The 22,475-nt window shown below is 40.5% G+C and overlaps 2 protein-coding genes across 3 annotated transcripts in view; both read left to right on the forward strand.

Moving 5' to 3' along the window:
* Positions 1–22,475, forward strand: part of LOC307022251 (IQ motif and SEC7 domain-containing protein 3-like) — a 101,004-nt gene that overhangs the window by 26,277 nt on the left and 52,252 nt on the right. The window lies entirely within an intron of this gene.
* On the forward strand, positions 3,172–20,340 carry LOC307022255 (uncharacterized protein). Its single transcript, XM_079654953.1, has 3 exons — positions 3,172–3,457; positions 18,800–19,481; positions 20,226–20,340. The coding sequence occupies exons 1-2, from the start codon at positions 3,403–3,405 to the stop codon at positions 19,402–19,404; spliced, it is 660 nt and encodes a 219-aa protein (XP_079511079.1). The 5' UTR covers positions 3,172–3,402; the 3' UTR covers positions 19,405–19,481; positions 20,226–20,340.

Here is a 22,475-nt window from a genome sequence, read left to right on the forward strand (position 1 = left end):
TATCCTGAGATGACTGCGATTCAGATCTTTGCGTATGTAAATGGCCTGCAGCTCTGGACAAAATACTCCCCCACTGGACAGCAGGGGCTGCTAAAGAGAAACAGAAATCATGGCAGTCACAAATATGTGTTTGTCCACATGCTGGCTGCACATTTTGTCCTGACCTTCCTGCTTTTGGCCGTCAGCCCGAATTTTCATCCTCTGTCCTTCCACCTAGTCACTGTCAAGAAGTCAATGACTGCAGTTTTAAAATATGAGCCCAGTGACATTCCCATTCACCCACATCATGTCAGCCAGAGCCAAGCACAATTTATTTTGGAGAGAAATCTAAAGCCGAATGCCCCTAAAGCCGGCAGCTGGTGCCCTCAGAGGTAGTGGAGGGGTCAGACTGTGAGCTGTAAATCTTCTATGGGTTCAAACGGAGGCAGGAATTAACAATCTGCTTCTTCTACAGCGCATGGCGGGAAACTGAAGAGGCACTCTGAGTTTGAAAATGTGAGGCTCTGGCTGACCTTTAAATACAAATTATGCACATCTCTGTCATGTTGGAAACACTACACTGGAGTGCTGTTATCTTTTTCTGAAGGGGTTCCAATCAGTTCATTGTTTAGCGTAGTTTGTAAGTACTCTCACCCCCCTCCATTTGCTTAATTTTTCTTTTAAATACTGAACCTGGAGCACAACAAAAGATATGTCTCACCTCACAAACACACTTGCAATGATACACTGGATAACTTTTATGATATATTTTAAGCAAAATCCCTGTTGAGGATGCTTTTATCCTTTAAAAAGCTGCGGGCTGTTTTTATGTTTTACCTCACTTTCTGGGTCAGCGTCAACCTTCTGAATGATAGTGTGTGAGTTTAATGTCCAAAAAGAGGAAGGAGGCAACAATTGGAAGTAACATTAGCTTCTAAGCTAATTCCTTGTTTTTACTGCACCTCTTGTTGACTTTACTGACAACAGACACTGATCCGACTCTTTTACGTTTCAAGTATTATTTAATATTGTTTTATTGTTTTTTTTGGTTTTTATTGGTTTTCATAATGTTTAATTCTATATAATCATAATTTTGAGTGTAAATTCCGACCTTTGACATTAACTAATAAATCATTATAATACAAAAATGTTATATTTTTTGATCTGACAGGGCCATAATGGAAAATGAGATGCTTTCAGTTTTAGTTCTTGAAGTATGTTTTGATTACAATTTTGAATTCAGGACTTTTACTCGTAACTGAGTATTTTTACACGTTAGTATTGCTGCTTTTACCTAATCAAAACATTGGAGTACTTCTTACACCTCTGGAATTTACAGAAATGTTGCATCATCTCCCCGTCACGCACACACTGACACAGGTAGTGATCTAACGGGTACAGGTTGTTCCTGTGAAGGGACATTAGGTGTCCCGGCCGCGGGTGACTCTGTCAGGTTCAGTGTTCATCACGAGGAGAGTCCTTGTCCTGACAGCCCGCAGACAGCCTCACCACGGTAGATCAGAAGGAAATTAGTAGAGAGGAGGAGGCGGAGAAGGATGCGAAAAACTGCTGACAAGACGACCTGCTGTCGCCTCGCTCGCTTTAATGAGAGATGAGGAATGACAAGGAGGCGAGTGAGGGGGAGTGAAGGGAGAGAGGTTTGGATTGGAGAGGGAGATTTAATTATGTGGATCTAGTTAAAAGATGTTCCTCAAGTATATATTTTTCTGTTTCCATTATGTGTATTAGAAAGATATATTCATCAGAAGGATTTATGATTAAGGTTATATTTCCTCAAAGCTTTTTGTGTTTCCTTGTTTCATTAAAATCAACAACCCACGTTCAGACGACCGAAGCTGATGCAAAGAAAGGTTTCAGAGAGCATCTCTTTTTACACTGTCGTGCTTTTTTGCATAGTGTGCAGCTCCGTTTCCATGACTTCCAACTATGTGTGCGTCATCTTCGCAGTGTGTGTATCAGGCTTTGTCATTCCCTGTCACTTCAAGCCTTGATTTGAAGAGGTGATGGATGGTCAAAATGAGTTACTTGTTAAAACAGACCCAGGGGTGCCAGGCCAAAAAAAAATCTTTAATGTTTAAAATAACCATGCAGAAACCATCAAGATGAAGAGGCCTTAGGAAACCTTAAACAAAAAAAAGAAGCTAAAAAAGTGTCAGTGACTCACAATTATAAAAAAATAAAATGTGTTTTTCCTTGCAGAACTTAACTTTATAATCTGTTGGACATTATTGGTGAAGTCAAACTTATTATTTTAGACCAGGTATCCGTCTTTTTTCGATTCCACATTTGGTAAGCATTAAATGCACTATTAGTTTGCTTGTACAGTAACCCACTAAGCCCATTTTGAGATAGACTTGCCTTGACATCGCACTCCAGACTTGTCACTCTATCGGCCCACATCACCTCCAGAGAGGACCAATGTCAGAGAAAATATTAAACGTTAAGGATGGATGCATGGACAGGCTCTCACTCTGGAAGAAAAACCTTTCACATTTCACTGAGATGTAATTGAATTTTCTAAGACTCTTATCGGCTCGGTGATGGGATAACATTTCACAACTTTCTAGTGAAACCTCAATGAAAACACAGCACTGGTAACCTCCTTTTGGCTATAGAATGAACATAGTGAAACATTATTTTTCTTACACATCCCCCGAAAGCAATTTCACCGATGAGGAGAGACTGATATAAAGTGTAAGAGTGTGTGCATGTGAGTATGAGTACAGAGACAGATAATAGAGAACGGGCCAATCGGTAAATAGTGAGCCGGATGCAAGACCATGCCTCTTTTGCCTTGGCTGCATCGTAACAATAAACAACCTCTCATGTTTTTATTTCTTTTGAAACGCCAGGGCTGGTGACACATAAACCCTGCAAAAAGGGAAATAAATACTGTAATTCTGTGCACATATTTTAAAGACTGTCTTCTTTATTGTTTGTTCTATAACATGAGCTGCATTCATTCTACATTCAGAGCTAAAGCAAAAAGTACTGAGATGTTGGGTGAGGACAACACATACGTATACTAGGGGTGTAACGGCATCCGTATTCGTCCCGTACCATCACGGTTCGGACGTCACGGTTCGGACGTCATGGTTCGGTGCATGCGGTCACACGACCAATGAGCCTTTTTTTTTACGAGTGGGGAAAAAAGTCTGTCATTCAGGGCAGTATCCACTACACTATATATAATCCAGGGGGCGGTATTGCGCCTAAAAGCTGTTTGCCAACCGCCCTTAAACAACAAATTAAGAAGAAGAACACAACAAAACGAACAAAATGCAAGAAGAAGAAAAGTTAGTATTGCGAGTTCAGATAACACACAGGAGCTAGAAGAACCACCTGCTTCTTTTAAATGAGCTGTGTGGGAACATTTCGGGTTCCCTGTGGACTACAATAACGATGAAGTCGATCGGACGAGGACGGTGTGCCGTCGGCGTTGTTCGGCAGCGGTGCGGTATGCTAATGATAACACTAGCCGCCAAACATGCTATATCATATCAGAAGCCATCACCCAGATTTGCCAATCACTGGAGCCCGGCAAAAGACAACAGCAGTTCAACAGCTTATCCCCGCTGTTTTTAAGAAGCCAATAGACATGAAAGCCGAGAGACCAAAAATAAATAACGGAAGCTATACACAAGTTATTGAGCCGTTTCCGCTCTACATCCTGAACTCCTCCCTTCGATGCAATGCACTTCCGTTTTGGCGGACTGGGTTTGTTTTGCTAGCTAGCTCCGTTGTGCCGACAAAGCACTGATATCGCAGAGACAAAGAGGATATAACAATTACAACATGAAGAAAAGTGGTTCGGGAACTACGTGTGCGGTAGTTGGTTGCAATCACTCGAGAAAGCACCTGAACGAGTGGTTAGATAGAGAGTGCTACGACCACAAACCAGCACCCAGCACCCAGCCATGTTGTTCATTAAATACAGATAAACACAACAAATACTGCATGCATTGTATTTTTTAATATTATATATGAATATTTTCATAGTGATGTAATTGTGTGGGCTGCTTTTATATTTTAATTTGTAATACCTGTTAGGATTAAACATGTGATCTTTCTTGTTGAAGCCATTTCTTTAGTTTCCTCTCAACAATTAATTAATTCAGTGTTATTTATGTACAGTATGAGCTTAATATGAATGATGAACTGTGTTAAAAGAAATTGTAGCACTCTAAGGAACATATGAAATGCAATAATGCAATAACAGTGCAATAATGAAATTAAATTACATCAAACTTTATTTTCACTCAAACAGTACAGGCACATATGATATATTGCACAGCATAAAGAGATCATGTAAATTGTGCATTATGTAAACAACAGACAACTGTTGGCTCCTGTGGGCATGACCTAAATAAGGCAGTTTATTTTGGTTTTATGCTGGGCCACGTCGTCATGTTATCCTCCCAGTTTTGCACGGAATTCGGGTGGGGGAGGGTAACGCCATCTCCAGTCAAAGAAGTAGAATCGTGTTCCCAAGCTAGCATCACTGTTAGCATCGAAATCGCTGTGTTTACACCAGTGCCCGTCTGACTGTTTACATCGGTTTACACCGACAGACGCTGTGCAAAAGACTTCCGGCGGAAATGAAGTGCATTTGTGTAGTGTCATGGCGCTACCCGTGTTTTGGCGCGTAAACTTGTCTATTGGCATATATATTTCAACGGCTATGTTGCGCCCTTATGAAATAGTAGAGAACCCCGGCTTTTATTGATTGTGATTGAGAGTGATTGAAACACTATCTTATTATTTATTTTGTAATATTTTCAAGACATTGAACCTTTTTGTTTGACATCAGCAATTATAGATAATATGGCCATCTGAGTCTGTGTGGTACTGTGTGTGGTTTGTTTTTAACTGTGTAATACAGTTAATTATTCAAAAATTATAGTTCCTTATTTTTAAACTGAAACTTGCACTACTGTTCAAAATAAATAAACAAACCTTGAATTATTCATTTGGGACTTTTTTTTGCTTTTTCTTGTCGTATCGAACCCGTACTAAAACGTGACCCCCAAACAGATGTACATACCGAACCGTGAATTCTGTGAACCGTTACACCCCTAACGTATACATAGCACCAATAAGTCATAAGCTTCCCTAGAAAATGACATTTTGACCTATCAATTTAACGTCATATATACTTGATTACATCTAGACAACAAAGTACTCGTTAAGGGGAAATTAGGTATGGTGTAAGGTGGTTATGTACTAATCAAATTAAGTAGTTACATAACGTAACCTCAAGGTGGCGTCTTTTGATTTCACACTACACATTAACTGCGATCTCATTAAAAAAACGCCGTGTAACAACAAAGTAAAAAATGGGTTGTAAAAGGATTCTTGCTTTTTCAATGAGGGCAGCTTGGTTAAGTTATTAAAGTTGTAGTTGGCATTATGACCATCTGCAGTAAAAAAAAAAAAAGTATCCTTTATTTACCGCATGGCTCTATTTGTCTCGTGACCTGTCCCCACCTAATGGTAAATACATTTTTTTTCATCGTCCCAGAAACAGCATAAAGGGGGGTCCTCACAACACTGTTTGGGATCATGGTCCTCACAATTGCTGCAAAACCTGAATGGGTGTGTGTTTCTGTCTGTGTATGTTGGGTTGTGGTGATCAGCTGGCTTTCAAGGTTGCTGAAGGTGAATTGCAGTGTAAGAGGGAGGATTTATATTTTCCATTCCTGTTGGCACTATTTTACATTTACAAAGCCTCGAACTATATTTACTATGAATATCAAAGCATGGCATTCGTTTCAAGAAAGGATTGTGATTCAGTTTACATCACAAACCTCTCAAAATCACATTTATTTTCGGACTCCATAAATACAGCCATGATATATACAGTATATTAAATAGATTAAATATATTATTGGCTGACAGTGCAGACTGAAAAACAAGACAACAATGAGAGTAGAACAAAGATAATTTATAATTTATATAAAATGTTCACCCTTGTTGACTGATCACTTATCAATATTTGAATCTGAAAATGTGCCAAATCAGGTCTCCAGACTCGGCTACCAACTTTCTCAGTTGATCGCACCAGCACATGATTTTGTCAAAACGTTTTTTTTACAGCATGATATCAATCGACCTTCCATGCTGATAAATAGTTGAATGTCTTATGTGGCAGAGCTTTTAAGAATAATCCCTAATGATGTCATAATCATCTTATCTTGGTCACACTCATAACAGAGGCTGTGTAACAAAGCGGGATTCAGATCTTTACCCAGTAAGAAGGGTCTAACCAAAAAACGAAATGCCAATGAAATTCATTATGGGAAATGGGGAAGCCTTAACCCTATGCCCAAAAAATATACTCTTTCCTGTTACTTTCTACTTTGTAATTCTAATCATACCAGTTGCTCCTTCGAATTCCAGTTGCTCCTTCGAATTCCTTTTTTCTTTGATATGTATGATTCAGATTTGTTTAGATTTCTGCCCATATTTCCATCCTCTGTTCTTCCACTTTGTCACTTTCAAGAAGTCAATGACTGCAGTTTTAAATGTCAAATCAGGGCTCCAGACTCTGTTACCAACTTTCTCAGTTTGCCGCACCAGCACATGATTCCGTCAAACTTCCTTTTGTACAATATGATATTAATCGACCTTGCATGCTGATGAACAGTTGTCTTGATTTGCATACCCTAGTTTTGAAAGTGTTACTTTTTCTTCTTCTCTGTCTCTCCCTGCCTAAACTTTCATCATCAGTTGCATTCTGAGAAACTTCTCCTTGTCTCTCTCTGCATCAGCCCCCTCCTCTCTCCTCTTTAAAATAATCAGCTATCAGCTTCATCTTTGCAACACGGTAACGGCCTAATGATTTGGTTGGCAAAGCTTTTGCCACCATGAACATGCATCACACCCTGAGTTTAGGGAAGCCATTGCTGGAGGGGGGCAATAATGATAATGATCATCATGCAAATGATCACATGTGATATGAAAGTATTCACTCACAATGATGAAGCCACCGAGATCATCCCCTGAATAAGCAGTTCCCCTCAGCTACGGAGTGTTTTGGCATCTTTCAACTCTCATGGTTTCCTTATCGGATGACAATTAGTCAACCAATCAAGTTTTTTTGAAAAGAATCATGTCATACGTTTAATCAGGAACTTGAAATCATCCATTTATTCCTTGCTTTTGTCCTAATTGACTTAGATTTTTTTCACTGGTTGTCATTCCAAATGCTATCTATCCATAATCTTCAATGCCTTCAATCATTCTTATCTGAATCATTCTGAAGATATCTTTATTTCCATTCCCTCATCTTGTCTCTCCTCTGTTTGTTATATAACAGTGATGCAAACACAGGTATGGTGAAAAAAGAGAGAACTATTCGAAGCAGGAAAAAAACAGCGTAATATACCATCTGACAAAGGCCTGTGCTATAATGCTTCAATTAACTGGCTATTCTTTATAATATACTCAGATCAATAGGAGACAGAGATGTTAAGTTATAAATCAAGGGTTTTTATTATTATTTACAGCAGGGGTGGGGAACCTTTTTCCTTTCAATTTTTACAACATCCTCCGAGGGCCGTACAAATTATTGAACTCAACCTCTGCTTAAAAAAATAAAATCACAGCCCATTCATTTGGCCTTTCTTTCATGCTGTGCAAAGAAAAAGCAACCTCTTACCATGACTCTTACCATGCATGTGCACAGTGTAGCATGACCAGCAAAACAGAAAGATATGGACACAAGATGTGTGCAAATGTATTTAGTATCCATGTGAACATGATTTAAGTGGGGGGACCTAACCTCCTTTAGGGGGGTCCGGGGGCATGCTCCCCCGGGAAGATTTTTTTTTAAATATTGAAGTTAAAAGCATCAATCTGGTGCACTTTGAGAGCAACATGAGGAGATCTATGAGTACATCTTTCAACACCCATTTGAAACAGAACCGTAAGCAGATTTTTCTTTTTGGATATTTTACAAATCACTCCCCTTTTAAACTCTATTCTTGTTATTTTTAACAACTGTTTTGTTACTGTCAAATAGTATTTTATACCTGTTTTTCATTTAGTCTCTATGTCTCATTAATAATTATAATGATCATATCAAGGTGTGCCTTAACCTCACTGAGCTGAGGTTATTTGAGCCTCTCAGGAGAGAGCTCTCTTCCACCTGGTTGTAGAAAAGCTCTTTAAATTCGTTAGCATAGCTAGCTAACCAGATGCTAATAACAACAGATCGCCACTGTGCTTACAACTAAAGACACAGCCACGCAAACACTGCGGCATGTGTACGGCTCCTTATGGGGACTGCAATATTTGAAGAGCTGGAGCGGCGTTCCGGTGCTCTCCGTAAGCACTCTAGTCTAGTCTACACTCCTTTCAGACGAGACATAACCACGTGAAGACACGTTACGCTCGTGTTGTGTTCAAGGAACCTGTCCTTGGCCAGGAAAAACAGGCACTCGCTTGTTTAATTATTTTGCGATCTAGATTTCTTCTTCTTTTTTGAAGTGAGAAGTTGTCCGTCAGTTGGACGGACTAACGGACGGACTAACGGACGGACTAACGGACCCCCCCCCAAAAAACGAAAACTCTTCGGTTCTCCACGAATTACACAAGTCACCCAAAGCAGCGTTAAAAAAGCGGGAGGCGCCGAAAAGCGACTAATTTGCATCACTGATATAATCTCATAGATCAGTTTTAATACTGCATTGTTAGATTGATCCTCTCGTCACTCAAGGGTATTTCTCACATGCAGCATCTTATTTGGTTTTAATATTTCGGCTGTCGCTAACCATGACACAGAGCAGTTTCATTTTCCACGACATGTCTGTGATCCTTCTGTTTCATTTGTGAATCTCTTTTCTACTGCCGAGACGGCTTCATCCTCTCACCGCCCAGTACTGAAATATAACAGCGATTCCATGGATATTCTCAAGCAACTTCCAGCTCCAAACATAAATTCAACCGCTCATACCCTCTCCCTTCCTGGATTTAATGAAAGTCTGGATTTATCTCCATGTCAGCAGCTGCCTCTGATTCCCCTGAATGGTCTGACAACTCCCTCTGCCATTCACAGGATCAGCTATATGGGAATTACTTTTCTGTCAAACAGGCCATGTAATATACCCTATTCAGCTCCTTGTCCAGCTGCCACATGACTAGGTTTTAAAAGGCAAACTGAAATTTGATCAACCCCCAAACTCTTACTGAGTATCCCTCATATGAAAACCCCATGTCTTATTATATGCTCACATCCAAAATGAAGATCACTGATCTGGAATGGGGTTTAGAAGTCAATCAATTAAAATGGTACCATTTCTTTATATAAAAAATGGCCCTCTTACTCTAAACTTGCGTATTTTTGGATTAGAGATTTGGTTTTATGCCTCTAATTCCACTAACTGCCAAGATATCAATGGTTTAAGTAAACGCCTTAATTACAATAAATGTGCTTAATCCAAAAGAAATGTCTACAATTTGAAAGTGTCATATTAATCTGTGCATGCTCACCCACATGACATAAATTAGCTCCCGGGTGAGTCCAGATGTGTGATTTGGATGGCTAGTCTTCTCTAACTTAATACTGTAAGTGCATGAGTAATAAATAAACCGCGGAAGATAAATCATAATTGTTCAGAGTTCAACCTCTTTCCAAATATGTGGTCAGAAGTCAGGTCTTGCCTGACTTGCCTGATTTATACCGTTATTTTGAGTTGGAAATGTTATTCAGATTGTATTTAAATTATAGAAAATCTTGTACCACCTGCTCTTCCTCGTACTTGTGTCGTTGCTATGTTTTGTTAACGGTGATTTAAACCTGAGAGCAGGATTGCAAATCCTGTTGTTAATTTAATGTGGTTATTTAAACATTCCCTAATAAAAGTATTGCAGTGTCAATAAGTGAGGGTTAAAGACAGTGTGTTTATTGTGGAACACTACATGTCATTTCACCTTAAATTCACTGTTTCAAAACGTAGAATTTAACCACATGCTAATGCTAACCTTAAATTGAAGCTAGCAATATTTACTCGCAAGGCCGGAAGTCGTTGTGTGAAGTTCCGGTTTTCAAAATAAAATCGTTCTAAATCAAACCAGTGTATTTAATTTCCTGTTTTCAGAATAAAAAAGCTTTAAATTAAAACATTGTATTTAATTTAAATGACGCCATATAGCAATTGATTTTATTTCTTACAGTGTACAACATGTTGGAACTAGATATCCATTTTTTTTAAACTCTCACGCCACAAGAACCCTGTCATTTCTCAGCGTAAAGCGTCTTTTTCATCTCTTTTTGTTTCACTTTCACGTCTGTATTCCGACCTTCTTGAGGCTACAGCCAAATTGGGATGACAACCTACACTTTGATCATAACGCTTGTGCAACGAATAACAATGGGTAAAATGATTTTATAGCTTAATCATCTGACACTCATGATGGTGTATCACTATTCCGCTGCCTGAAAAGTGTCTTTAATAATTCCAGTTTATAAATTTTCCTCCTTTTTAGCCAATAACTTTAAAACTGCAATAAGGCCTCTGCAGCAAGTTATAGCACTTGAATCAATACACTCATACACTGTGTCCAGGGTATATGTTTTATATAACGTCAAACTTCTTCATATATTTCCAAACCATCTCCAGTATGTTTTCAAGCTGCTGTGATTCAGCTTCACAGAGCCTCGGTCATGTTATCCTTGACGTTTTGAATGCTGCTCAAAAGAGACAAATTCAAACAAGAGACTCGTGCTTTGGGAAACCGCCTAAGGATATTTTCAGATATTTTGAAAAAGAGCGAGCCAAATAAAGGGAAAAAACTGTTATTTTCCCTTGATGTGATACATAATAGGCAATTAGCTTGTGAAATCATCCGGGTGGGGGGACGGCTCAATTGTTTGTAACGTTAACAACGAGGCAAAGCAGCAGTCAAATCCTTTTTCCAGGCATTGTTGTTCTTGAACACATCCTTTTCTCTCTTCCTCTCTCTTAGGCGCCAATAAAAATATGCTTTTGCCACGAGGTTTAAAAATAACTTTGTGATTCTTATGGTTAACAAGATGTGAATAAGAATAGAAATGAGCATGAGAAAAGAAGAAAGGCTATGATGATCTAAAAACAGGCTACATGTTCTGGACAAATTGTACATTTCATTGTAGGGTCCAACTAAACAGGAAGTGCCAGGAATTATGTAACGCACATTTTTAGTTTGTAATGAATACAACAGATAAAAACTGCTTATGTTTCCTGTCCATCCTTGAAATCTGGCCAATGAGTACTGGGCACATGCATTGTGTCAAATCTACGACGCAATTTCCACCGCAGCAGTCTCTCTGCCTCTTTCTATCTCTCCCACCATTTTATCCACATCCTGGGGCATAAGCTTTTGAAGAGATTCAATTTGAAATCCTGTCTTGCATATTTCACGAGCCCAACCTGTTTTTATGTGCTCTGTTGTAGCTGGAAAGATGTTTCATTGACATTGCATGGGAATGCCTGTGGTTAAAACGTTCTGTGTGTGTATACTTGCGTGCTGTATGTGCAGGCTGTTTGTTCTTAACAGCCTTTGAGGAGAGGATACTCGTTCAGTCTTAAAATTCAACACGATAAATAAAAGCCTGCCCTTTTTACAGCAGGAGGCAAGAAGCTGAGCGTCTTGTTTTGTAGTCTCACCTCAACGTGCTCACCCTGGGACACCGATCACTGGCCCTCCATCAGAGAACCCAGTGCTATAGCGAGGGATTTTACTGAGCTGAAGCTGCTTTTCAGAGAAACAAACTGGTCCTCATCGATTCTTTTCAGTCAGCTCCCAGTGCCTCAAAGCTACAGCTAACATTGAAATACAGTGATACCAACAGGTTTCTTCTCGTATCTTTGCTTATTTTTTGCTATATAGTGCTATTTATGAGCTGTATCGTCCCGTCCAAGTGAGTGCAGTATTGATCGGCATCTCCAAAACCAATCCATCATGGCAGGATTGATCGTGTAAGGTGAGCAGAGAGCAACAACAGGATAGCACCTAGAATGCATCACTGCATGTCTACTCAAGGGGAATTTTTAAGGGTAGAACTGGCTGTGTTTTAGTTGCATAGTTTCTCCATGCATAGTTTATATTAATTTAACTATTACATTTGTATAGTGTTTACCTTATTCGTCCAGTGAACAAGAGAAGAGTTACATTTTGGAGCATTTTCCAATTCTTATCTGATCAGTGCGCTCAATAGGCCCATCAATTGTAGGATTTTTGTAAAGACCCTTACTCTACATGCTTTAAGTGCAGAGGATTTGACTTCTTCTGTGGCAAAGCAAAACAAACCCAGTATCTATCTCATGATTTAAACATGTGATGGCTATATAGTTAGCCATTCTACACAAAAGCTTCTTCAGTGAACATGGCCAAGAACGTGCTTCCTGCCCTCTGGATATTAGACAAAATGCAGGAAGCATGTGAAATCCTTCTTCGTTCTCTTTACGGACTTTATTGTCTGCTTTGAAAGACCAATGGTTCTTATGGGATTGAGGGTCCTGCAGATGTGTGTGTGTAGCACAGTGTTTCTCAAAGTGGGGGGCACGCCCCACCAGGGGGGCACAGAGGCATGACAGGGGGGGCGCAAGAGACCAGGAGGAAAAATGGTTATGACAATTTTTTAAAAATTATTTATTTGAAAATAATATGCTACAGTATAGTACAAGTACGTCTGGGTCTCTGTGTTTCATTCAAGCTCGGCTCTGTGTGTGTGTGTGGAACGAGCCATGTTGTGTGCGTGCGCGCGCGAGAGAGAGAGCGCACCGGTACTGGAGATCGTTGCTGTTAGCTTCTGGTGCTAGCGAGCTACGCTAACGGGTTTAAGGACATTTTTCAACAACAAATGGAGGAGATTCCTAACTTTAGTCTAAGTTATCTCAGTGGGTCTCAAACGGTTTGGTCACGATTAATGTAAACAATTATTTCCGAGGCACACCTTCATATAATCATTATAGGTATAAAAAAATAAGAGAATAAATTAAAAACAGGTATGAAATACTATATGACAGTAAAACAAGAATACAGTTTAAAAGGGGAGTGATTTGTAAAATATCCATAAAGAAAAAGTAAATCTGTTTACAGTTCTGTTTCGTATGGGTGTTGAGAGATGTATTCATACAGTAGATGTCTTCATTTTGCTCTCAAAATGCACCAGATAAATGCTTTTAACTTCAATATTGAAAACAATTTTTCCGGGGGACCATGACCCCGGAACCCCCTAGAGGATGTTAGGTCCACTACCCACTTATAAAATTAGCACTTTAACCCTGCTTACACCTATATGCCGTGAGCTGATTATCGAGCCTTCATTGTAACAGTCGCAGGTACATTGTGTATTTGCGTGGGGAGTGTTGCAGTAGAAAGTTCCACTGTAGCGCCCGGTACCTTAATGGGAAACTCTACATGTTTGAGCACCCTCTATGAAACGTCAAGCTACCTCACAGCGTCCCCAAAATAAATCTCTGGCACCACCACTGAGCCTGCAACCCCGTTTTGAAGAAATGTGCAGTGCAAAACAGGCTCATTGCAGCCATTAATGCCCTTAGTAAAATACACACTTTTTGCCAAATATCAGCATTTTCTTTCTTTTCGTTTTTTTTGCACAGATTGCAAAGTGGCAAAGTATTTTAACTTATTATTCTAGCAAAGGGATTGCACAATTGTATTATGTATTTATTTTTTTGAGCACACAGACTTATGGAGCATTGTTTTATTATCAATGTTCTAGCGAAGGAATGCTCACGTTCATATTGATGTATTTTGATCAATGTTAACTTGGCCCATTTTTTTTTCTCCAAAAGGGGGGCCTGACAGAAAAACTTTGAGAACCACTGGTGTAGCAGATTAATGTTTCCATTTTTACTTGATGACGTAAAACAAAGGCTCAAAGACAAGATATGTGGTTTTTCATCACTCGATAAGCCCAGATATATGAGAATAGGTTCAGGAAAGACTTGTTCCAAAGGTAAACATCAATAACACATCGTCTGTCAATTCACTGCTGACTTTTTTAGCAATAAACCAGACCTTGATCTTTCGATAACCTCAATCACGCGATGCTAGTGCCTGAATATAACCTTTAAAAGGATCAATACTGCTAGAGCCACTACAAGCAGATCAGATATGTTGGTGGAAAACAAATACGTTTTTAACTGATATGTTGAAAGTCAACATTCATGCAACAGTTAATAAACGGCATTTCTTTTAACGGCATGTTAAATAAAAGTTTCCTTCAAACACTTTAAGTCAAAGTGCTTGTGTTTCAAAATGGTCCAAATCGATGCCAAAGCGTTAATGGATAAAGCTTCAAAAGTGGTAGATCTACAATTCCCATGATGCAGCTTGTTGACCTTCCTAAATCGACATGTCACAAGCTGATGATCCCCAGGGATATCTTCTTTTTTTTAAGCTACACTTGAGCTACAGTACAGAATAAATGCTATGTACACTCTGCCTCATCTCCTCATTCCTAATGCAACACTCATGTCCACACCTCCCTATAGTCTGTAGTGTCACACACACAAACCCTGATTGCCCGAACATTATTTAAAAGTGAACCGAAATAAGTGAAAGTGTGCGCCTTCCTGAACTGCATAATAATTGTTCACAGGGAGGTTAACAAGAGGTTAAGCCACAGATTAATTAGGAGAAGGTGGAACATTGTGTTACGTACTCTTTGTAATCACTAACACCAAAAAAAATGACTCAGCTTGACCTTGTGATTAGAGAAAACCCAAGTCATTTTGATGCTAATTTGAAGCCCACAGTTTGCATTTGAATTGCAAGTGTTTGTTGTTTTTCGGTTGAAAGCTGCGGTGCACATAACACCGCATCATGTTTTTCCTGCTTGTGGAAACTGATACATTTCAAACACACTTGGGTGATGTATTCAGCAAATGTACCCCATACATTAACCTCTGCATGCTCCAGAAGAAAGACATATGCTTATGTATGCAGAAGATTCGCTCCAAATCTGCCCTTATGTTTCTGCCTAATGAATTGATTCATTCTCTATGAACAGTATACGAATATATAGGGGGGAAGGGAAGAGGACAAGACGGCTGATTCTTGCTAAGCTTTTTAAAAGGAATAATTTAAAGAGGCAGAAAATAGAGCGGAAAATTGAATTATACCTCCTCTTCTATATCAGGAAAGAAATCAAATCCATGTGAAAGATGAGGTTTCCCCCACATAATGGCCTCTTCAGCAGCTGCTGTCCACCAGAGGAAAGACCCTTTGAACCCCCCTATTCGCACGGCCAGATATCTCATCCCTGCTGCTGTACACTTCTTCTGTGATGACGTGGCAAAATATATGCGATCAAGGTTAAAGAAAGTCAGAGCATGTCCTCAGCGACTGAGTTGACAATGAAGACATAATCAGTGGACCTCCTGCATCAAGATGGTGGTCTTACTGTCATATGTCATCACAATTACACACAGTGCAACAGATGCTCAGTGGCTGTAGTCAGCTCTGGGGCATTTCAGTATTTTACCCTCCAGTGGACCCCCTCGAACTGGTTGTTGAATACATTTTTGCAAAACAGTCCAATCACGTTTGAGGTGCAGGTAAACAGTCTGTGTGGAGAGCATATGCGGAAAGCATTTACCAAAATCTCATTACGCAAAGGTTATCATCTGACAATAAATCTCTATAAAAACGCATGCATATTAATACAGATCTGCTCACAGAGGCTTAGCACCAAGAGTCGATGTCTTCAGAGATTGTAGTTTTACAAACTGTGGCGACACTCCCCCAAAAAAATCATTAATCTCTGGGAAGTGAGATAAAACAAATCACACCTGCAATTGCAGCTTATTGCCATAGATGGCTTAACAGGAATCTTAAATCAAAGAATCAAAATATTTGAAAAAGTGTGAAAACACGGTATCTTTACGAACAAATGAAGTGTGTTCCCCATCCCTGCGATGCTGCAAAATGACACCCAGTTGCCGCGGCTGCACCTACAGAAAGTGTGTGCAGCCAGAAGTAGAATGAAGCCTTTACTGTCATGCACCCCCGTCCAAAGTCAATGTTGAATTGCAAGTCGATGGCCATACGTTACATTGAAAAAACAAACACACCAGACCAGTCTTCACACCAGTCCCAGCCTGTTAGCAATCATGGCAGGAAGTCCTTTTATTCTGGGCAGAACGAACGGAGGACACTGCCCTCATCCGTCTTCACTGACATATGGAAAGATGAAAGAGAGAGGGAGGAAGCATCCAAGCCTCGTCTGCTCCTCGTCAGTCACATTGACAGCTGGAACCGCTCAATCTCCTTAACTCGTGGAGGACAGAGTGTGTACGTGTGTGTGTGCCTGCGTGTGTGTGTGTGTGTTTGCAAAAGGGACGTTTGGACAGAGCGTATGACAGCACACTGGATGAAAGCAGTGAGGATGAGAAGAGTGACAGACTTGGAGGTTGGAGGAAAGTGAAGCTTGAAGATCTTAACAGTAACTCTATGCTTTACATAAATACACATGCAGGTCATCAGTCATTTTATGAAAGATAATCCCCTTTGAACACCTTATCACCTGTTTGTAACTTTATTTTGGTTCCCCTTATCAGTATTGGACTTAAATCCAGCCGCACGTAGCCTATTGGTTGTCAGATTATCTCTCGGCAGAATGCAAATAGGAACATTTAGATTCACAACAATGAGCAGACACATAGTGTGAGCGTTGACGGTAGCTGCAGACCGACCCTCCTCTGAAACAAGTCATATGTTTGCCAGGCAGGTCTATTTTTTGCACGAGAAGAAAGCTCACCTGCAAGCTGAGTGTCGGAGCAGCCGCCTTTATTTCTCTATTTATTATTCATTACTCATACGAGCTCTATTTTAGAAGCTGCAGACCCAGCTATATCCACACTAAAGATGCTTTCTCTCAAGCTTATGTGCTGCCATGTGTGATGAAAATGAAAAGAAAGCCTTCGGTGCAGGAAGAGGAAGCAGACGGAACGCTGCAGAACAGTTATTGGAGTTTTTTAAGGTTTTAGGCTGCCAACAACACACTCTGGACCAGGCGAGGAAATAAGCATACATAGACAAATATATATAAGACCAAAAGACGGAGATAGAGGTAGAGAATTCCTTTGCCTTACTGTTCAATTGTCTCTCTTTCTGTTTAGACTTAAAGTGTGTCTTCTCTCTATAGCCTCCTCTCCCCCTGGGGAATATCATGCTGATTTTCTCCTGCAGCATTCTGCAAACGGCAGCCTGAGTGTCCTGATTTTATGCTCACTGACTCACCGTATCCAATAAGAGGGGGAAACAAATGTTATCTTACTCAGGGTAATAACATTCCTAGCTGTTATCACACTGTCAACTAGTTTGTAAATCTGGTACGAATTCAAAAGGATACTTCAGATTGATCTGCTGATACTGTGACAGCTGTGACTATACTGAAGCAGAAACAAAGGCAGCACTTGTTTTTAAGTCGGACAAATTGTTTTCCATGTAGATTTATTTGTGCGTAATGCTAATATGCTAGCAGCGTGGCTCCGGTCAAGGCAATGTCAGTCGATCAATCAGACACCTCTGTCCGATGTGATATATTTCAACTACTGCTAGACGGATTGTCATGAAACCTTTACAGATATTAATGGTGTACAGATGATGAATTTAAATACATTTGGTGATCCTCTCACATTTTATGCAACGTACCAGGAGGTCAAAAGTTCAAATGTGTATAGGTCAAGATCCCAGCATTCATGTTTCCCAGGTGGTTTATCGCACAAAGTAGTGCAACCATAGTTAGCTTTTTGAGTTTACAAATTATTTAAAGGATTGTCCTGAAATTTACTCCAAAAATGTGTGTTTCCACCAGGCTGCGTTGTAATTACATTTCGATGGCAACACATTATCTCCAATCCTCCTCAACTGTATTCTGTGCTTCTGTGCTTATTATAAAGTGTTCATGCTAATCATGTTCTTGACACCAGCTTCTAGTTTTTCCTTAATTAAATCATACTTTATATCACTTCATATCTCCGGTAATTTACCAGACATGAGACATGATGGCTTTTCATGTATTCATGTTCTCTCTATTAAGATGTATCGACACATTTGCTTTAATCTGTCACTGGTAACACCAGCATGATAGAAGAGCCTTTACTGCAGAGACAGATATATATTTAATGCATGTATGACATCATGCACATAGAAACATCATAACAGGAAGTCAGAATCCAGTAGGAATGATTCAACTCAAGGTCATCACGTTATAAATTGGACACTAATATGACGGGAAGACAGAAAAAGACAAAGTAAGAAGGTGATAAAACATATTATTCTCTATTAAAAAAAAAAGAAAAAAAAAAAGCCTCCTTCCACAGCTGCAACCATTTACAAGCACACAAACAATCTAAAATACACTTGTATTGGCTGCTTGACTGTCCCCTGTTTGTTTGTGTGTGTGTGTGTGTGTGTGTGTGTGTGTCACAATTGGCTGTCAGCTTTCTTGTTTTTCTTTGTCATTTTCTTCTCTCCTGAACATTTCCGATGAAATAAATAGCCGCTCTTGATCTTTTTCTCACTCCTCTTGTACACGGTGGTGTTGTCAGCTGTTCTGTGCTGTACATTTTTTTATTTGTTTCATTGTCTGTCAGTGTCTAGACAGACTAAAGCAGACAGAACAGAGCAGGTAGACAGATGAACTGGCCCTGCACCCAGTTGGTAGCACAGAGAGAGATCTTACAAACTTCTTACCACTAACCCAGGCAGCCTGGAGAAGAGGTCAGAGGTCACCACGGATGCAGCAGCAACCTCACTCTGCGTTTTCTCCTCCTTTCTGCAGCGATGACCTTCCTCCAGAACCGTCTATCGGGGAGGAAGGGAAGGGAGGAGAGGGGGAGCTGCAGAGTGAGGTCGAGGCACAACCACAGCCTGAGCAACCGCTGCAAGAACCTCAGCCACAGACGCAACCCCCCCCTCAGCCACAGACGCAACCCCCCCCACAGCCACAGACTCAACCCCCCCCACCCCCACAGACTCAACCATCCCCAGAGCAACTGTCTCAACCTCCCCCAGAGCCCCAGTGTGAGTCCCAACCTGAGCCTCAGCCCGAACCACAGCCCGAAACCAAACCTCAGCCAGAACTCGAACCCGAGCCCGAGCCCCAGCCTGTACCGGAGCCCGAGACTGAGCCCGAAGTGGAGGAAGCTGAACAGGACCCCCCTGAAGCCCCTTCACCTCTTGGAGAGGAGCAGACAGTGGTGGAGCAAGAGAAGGAGGAAGAAGAAGTCGAGGAGGCAGAGAGAAAGCAAGATGGAGAGGAGGCGCAGCCCGAGTGGCGTGAGGGCGAGACAGCACAGGAGGCAGAGGAGGAGGAGGAAGGGGGAGGAGCTAAAGGAGGGGGGGCGGGCAGGAGGGCCAGCCTGCACCACACGGCCTCGCCCCTGAGGGTGCAGCGCAACGGGGCCGGCTCGCACTCCGCCACCTCCGACTATGAGCTCTCGCTTGACCTCAAAAACAAGCAGGTAGGGTTGTGTTGGGGATGGGGGATGGGGGAGGGCGGGTGTGTTGTCTGGGTGAGGGGAGTGGGAGGGCGGCAGGTACAGTAACTTGGTGTCTTGTCCGTCTTGTGGTCCGACATGTTTGTGGTGTCTGTCTGAGGAGGAAGACTTCCGGGTTAGGGGAGAAGCTGTTGTTTGATGAGGTTTTATTTTCAGTTGTTATGTGGTATTTTCCCTATTGGCATTACCCACCCAAAGTGTATCAACTAATGATGAGCTTCCTTAACTTCATTATCATAAGCCATCATTGTCATGCCATCATTTCATCAGCATCCTCAGAGGGTTTTGGCTTTCACCAAATTTGGATTTGAGCCTTTTCAGATACCATAATCATAATGTATAGACTGATTCAGCTGTGTTGCAATTTACTGAAATGAAACAACTCCTTTGTGTTTTGTAGGTTATACACAATGTATTAATTTGGCGTCATGCACAAATACACACATCAATGTGCAAACAAGTTGCGTTTGTATATGCATGATTAGAAAGCATCATTTGCCTTTTCTCTGCTACTTTATGAGACACTCTGGATGATGAAAAGCCCCCATTTCCAAAGAGAATAAAAGCATGTGACCGTTATCTGTTCTCATCTTATTACAGCCGGTTAAAGCAATTTTGTGTGAAACCAATATGCCTATGAACTGTGACGGTATTGAAACATGCGTTTCTATGTTCACATGCTTGTCTTCTTATCATGCTGTTCATCAGGGGCTTGGAAATCATTACATAATCATCTCCATTTCAAGAACCATCAAACCATCGCCATCTGTTTTCATGATCATCCATCTACCCTACATTCTTCAGTCCATGGATCTCCAGCCAGGTAAGACGACAGAGCTTGGGTCTAACTTTTGGGCTGATGAGTTTTTGCATATCTTCCACCAATTGACCTCATGAAATCCAGTTTACTTGTCACGAGAGAACCCATACAGCCAATGAAATAATGTATGTCGTATTGGGTATTAAGGAACAGCTGTTATGTTACATTGTGGGAATTGTAGGATTCCAAATATTTTGAGCTTGGCAAAAACTAGGGACTTCAGGTGGGGCTATTTATTTCTGCTGCTTCAATTTTACCATTATTGTTTTTAAATCTGTCTCTTGGTGTAAGAAGGTGCCATACTAATGTTGTAGTTATTTTTCAAGCAGAAATGCTAAAGTTTAGCAGATTAAAGATTCTTGGTTGGATGTGCAGTTGATTTCTGTTTATAACATTGTGAATTGGTTATTTTTGGATTATTGACTGCTGGTTGTATAAACAGGACAGTTGAAGACCCTCTATGACATTGCTATTGATGTTTTAATTGACTGAGCATTTATTGTCAGAGTATCAGCAGTGGAGTCTGAGACTGAGTCTTAGTTGAAGCCCCATATATAATTGCATTTGTCAGATTTTGCAATGTTTTTGAATGAATTGGTATATTTATAAAAGCTCAAGTCATGATGACCTCCCTCCTTTAAGTTTTGACTTCCATTACTGTAACTCTAAATGGGTTGTGGCACACTTTATTACACTTAATAAACAACTAATTTGGACTCTGTCCGAATTTGTTTGAATTCAGTTAGCGAAAGGAAAACGTACAAAATCATTAATGCGGATATTTTAAACTATTTTATCCATGACTGGCAGATGAAACGAATGTACTGTGAAATGGTTGCTTCCTTTCACTCTCTGTCACCTCCATTTCCCCTCATTTTTGACTTCTATTCCTCACGCATCGCTTCTCTAGTCGAGACTAAAAGTTATTTTAACCTCGGCTACTACCTCCATTCTCACTGCTTTAATCTCACATCCCCCTCACTATCTCCCTGTCAACAATGCTGGAGATAAGCGATCAGCCCGATTGATCTTCAGTCTGCACAGCTAGGCTTGATGCATCTACAGATCAATGTCAGGGTAATTGGATCTGTGGTGCGATACCTTGATTGCATGGCAGGAACCTCATGACCAAGTAGCATTAACTCACTTTAACCTGACCACTCTTTTATACTCTATATTTCTTTAAACTGGTTTAAATTTAGCCTCACATTGAATTTTTTATTATACCCTTACTAGAAAGCTGATAAATGAACATGTCATTTTCATTCCATAGGCAGTTTTTTACATTACATTAATGCATTTTTATATGTTTTTGTGATAAACTAACCAGGACAAATCCTTATAACTCTTATCCACAAAAAAAGCTCATATTTAATATTTAAACATTTTTTTTATTTATGCATTGCACTGCAATGCATGTCCTTTGTGAAAACTGTATTTTATCTTTTAGGGTGCAAAATCCTTTGACAAATGTGATGACTTTCAATCATCAATCAATCAATGTTCATTTTTATAGCCCAATATCACACATGTTACATTTGTCTCAGTGGACTTCACAGTTTGTACAGAATATCAGTATGACAATACGACACCCTCTGTCCTTAGACCCTCGCATCGTACAAGGAAAAACTTCCAGAGAAAACCCACAGTTTAAAGGGGAACATGGGAGAAACCTCAGGGAAAGCAACAGAGGAGGGATCCCTCTCCCAGGACGGACAGAGTGCAATAGATGCCGTGTGTAAATCGAAGAGATAATACATTTACAACATAGGTAGACCAAATGTTTGGAAATGCATGTGTCTGTAATAAGAAGATGAATCCACGAGGATGTCAACAATCCTGTGGGAGCCATCAGGGAAGTAGTATGATGAGTCAGGCAGGACCACAGTGACAGGTTCAGCCACGACTCGTCCAGGACTCAGATCCAGGACTCAGGATAGAGGATCCAGGACTCAGGACTAGGGATCCAGGACTCAGGATCCAGGATGCAGGACACATGACTCAGGATCCAGGACACAGGACCGCAGCCACAGGATCAGCCACGACTCAGAATCCCGGCGTAGATAGACACCAAAAAGAAATTTGGGGGAAGCTGGGTTATTCGGAACATGAGAGTATGCAGGTACAGACAGACAGAA

This window comes from Notothenia rossii, assembly GCF_949606895.1.
Source record: "Notothenia rossii genome assembly, chromosome: 10".
Lineage (NCBI taxonomy): Eukaryota > Metazoa > Chordata > Actinopteri > Perciformes > Nototheniidae > Notothenia > Notothenia rossii.